General features: G+C 59.4%; 1 protein-coding gene across 1 annotated transcript in view; it reads right to left on the bottom strand.

Moving 5' to 3' along the window:
- The window catches only part of LOC102852111 (NADH-cytochrome b5 reductase 3-like), a 29936-nt gene that overhangs the window by 12064 nt on the left and 14880 nt on the right, over window positions 1–2992 (bottom strand). Inside the window, exon 3 of the mRNA XM_006890056.1 lies at window positions 217–289. Coding sequence (XP_006890118.1) covers window positions 217–289 — 73 coding nt within the window. The remainder of the gene's footprint in view (window positions 1–216; window positions 290–2992) is intronic.

Raw genomic sequence — 2992 nt, 5'->3', positions numbered from 1 at the left:
CCCACATCCCAGGCTCCTCCCATACCACGCCCCCACCCACATCCCAGGCTCCTCCTGTGCCCGTGCCACCGGCCCCGCCCACGCCCCCACCCCACGCCACAGGCCACGCCCACTCCACAGACCACGCCCCGGTCTAGCTCCCCAGCCCTCTGCCTCCTTCCTTCATTGAGAAGCCAGGGTCCCAGCCCTCAGCCCCCAGCTCCAGGTAGGACTCACCGATGGGCAGGCCCAGGATGTGCTCAGGTGATGGCAGGGCAAAGCGGAACCGCCGAGTGTCATGGCTGATGACCTGCAACAAGGCCACCCAGGTATTAGGCAGAGGAGACCCTGGCCTCATGCCCCCCCCCAGCACCCCTACTGTCTTCAGTGCTGCGCTGACACCACATGTAGACACACATCATGCACACGGCATGAGGACACAGGGGACAGGCTTCGAGCCAGACACCTCTGCTCCCGCTGGCCTTGAACACAGCAGTGACCCACTCAGGCCACAGACAGGTGGTCAGGCAAGGAATGAATTCAGGGGGGAACTGCCAAATGGCCTAGAAAATTCCAGGAGAAGGGAGGAATTTATCCAGGGGAATCTACTTTGCCATCAGCTTGGGAGTGACCCAGGGCAGCAGAAAGGACTTGGGCCAATAGGGAGTGGACTGAGCCATGCCTCAACACTGCAGTCCTGGTCTCAGGTGAATCCCCCTGCTCTGACACACCCTGGACAGAGTGGCTGGGCATACCAGCCCCCATGGGGGCAAATCTAAGCCAGGCCCACCTGTTACAGGGTAGGTACCTGTCACAGGGTAGGTACCCGTCACAGGGTAGGTACCTGGCACAGGCTTGGCACCTGGCACAGGGTAGGCACCTAGGTACGATCCATGGTGGGCAGGGGACAGTCACTTCCACTCCAGGCCTTTTAAGAGCCAGGCTGGGCAGAGGACCCATGTATAAAGTCACACTGTGAACGACTCCAGTCTACACAGCTGGTTCCTATCAGAGCAGAATTGAACCCTGGTGCCTGGTAGCCTGTCCAGAGCTCCCAGAGACCCTCGGGGTCTCTCTGCAGGCAGGCTGGGTGGGCAGCAGGCTGCTGGGATGCACATGGTCACCCACATTCATGGCAGAGCCCACAGGTAAGCAGAGGTGGTACGATTTGGAATAGGGACAAGGGGACAATGTGTCATGGGAGCACTTTCAGCTATCCGAGAAAGAACCTTCTGTCTGTCCCAAGTGTCCCAGGACCGAGTGGCTGGCTGGGGGAGTGAGGAGCTCCCATCCTGAGTGTGCAGGTAGAGGACGTGGGCCAGCCTCACTCAGGAAGATCAGCTCCTGGGTCCCCCCTCAGGACACACAGGCACAAAGACTGGGCAGTGGCTGGGGACCACCAGGCCCCAAAGCCTAAAAGCTGCCACTGCCAGGAAGCCCCTCCTCTCTGGCAAATGGAGCCCCAAGGCCTGCTGGGAGCGGATTCCAGCATTCCTAACTAGCCCTGAGGTGCAAGGTCAGAAAACTACAGGCCAGGCATTTCTGGGAAGAAGAGCTGAAGGGAGAGAAAGAGGTCACTGAGGAGCTGGACAGCCGCCAGTCCGGTCCATGTGGCCCTGCGTCCAGGGCAAAACCCTGCCCGTCCTGTGCTACGTCCACAAGTGCTGCTGGGCCTGAGCCCACTGCAGACACGGTGTCAATCCATTTCGCTGAGAGTCTCCTTTTCTGCTGCCCGGGCACTGGTCAGGGCACAGCAAGTCTCTCAGAAGCAGGCTGGCTTTGCAAGACCACTACTGCATCATGAAAGAGTGGGGCAGATGTCACTGCTGGGGCACTGGCTAGGGAAACGCTGGGACGGCACACCACCCTCTCTCATCCTGTCCAGTGGGAAACGACGCAGAGATGGGCCTCCAGAGGTTCCGAGGCTCTACGGTGAACAGAGTTCTCCCTCCCGCCGCCGTCACTGACGGAGCTGTGGATGGACAGGCCCGCCTCTGGGTCAGGAGCGCCCTCCCTGTGGACAGCGCCACCACAGCTCCAAGGCCGCAGTCATGAAGAATGGGGTTAGAGTAAATGCTTCCACCTCGTTGGACTGGGGGGTTAAAAACCCAGCAAAAGTGGTGATTTAAAAACCCTCAACCCCTAAACATCTAATAATTAGACGCGTGCACCTCTTGTGATTAGAATGGTGGCATTCAGCTACCAACTCAAGGGTGACGGTTCAAAACACCCCAGGGCTACGAGAAAGAAGGACCTGGAGCTGCATTTCCATCAAGATCACAGCCCAGGAGGCCCCAGAGAGCAGTTCTACCTTGTCACTGGAGGGCACCCCATCACTGGGGTCACCCCATCCGTCACTAGTAGCTACCCCATCACCAGCAGTCACCCCATCACACACGGTCACCCCATCACCTGGGGTTACCCCATCACCCGCAGTCACCCAGTCACCAGGGTCACCCCATCCATCACTAGTGGTTACCCCATCACCAGCGGTCACCTCGTCACCAGCAGTCACCCCATCACCTGCAGTCACCCCGTCACCCACGGTCACCCCATTACCCATGGTCACCCTGTCACCAGGGGTCACCCTATCACCAGTGGTAACCCCATCACCAGGGGTCACCCTATCACCAGGGGTCACCCTATCACCAGGGTCACCCCATCATCCAGGGTCACCCCGTCACCAGTCACCCCATCACCAGGGGACACCCTGTCACCCAGTCACTCCTTGACCAGTGGTCACCCTGTCACCATGGTCACCTCATGACTAGCAGTCACCCCATCACCTGTAGTCACCCCATCACTAGGGGTCACCCCGTCACCAGTCACCCCATCACCAGGGACACCCTGTCACCCACGGTCACTCCTTGACCAGCAGTCACCCCATCACCTGTAGTCACCCCATCACTTGTGGTCACCCCATCACCAGGGGTCTCCATGAGTTGGAACTGAGCCTTTCCAACCCAACAGTCACTGCCTGGGAGAAAGACTTACAGCCTCGCAAACCTGACGG

This window comes from Elephantulus edwardii, unplaced genomic scaffold, assembly GCF_000299155.1.
Source record: "Elephantulus edwardii isolate Elephantulus edwardi_28Jun2011 unplaced genomic scaffold, EleEdw1.0 scaffold00086, whole genome shotgun sequence".
NCBI lineage: Eukaryota > Metazoa > Chordata > Mammalia > Macroscelidea > Macroscelididae > Elephantulus > Elephantulus edwardii.
This window is presented reverse-complemented; position numbering and strand designations above follow the sequence as displayed.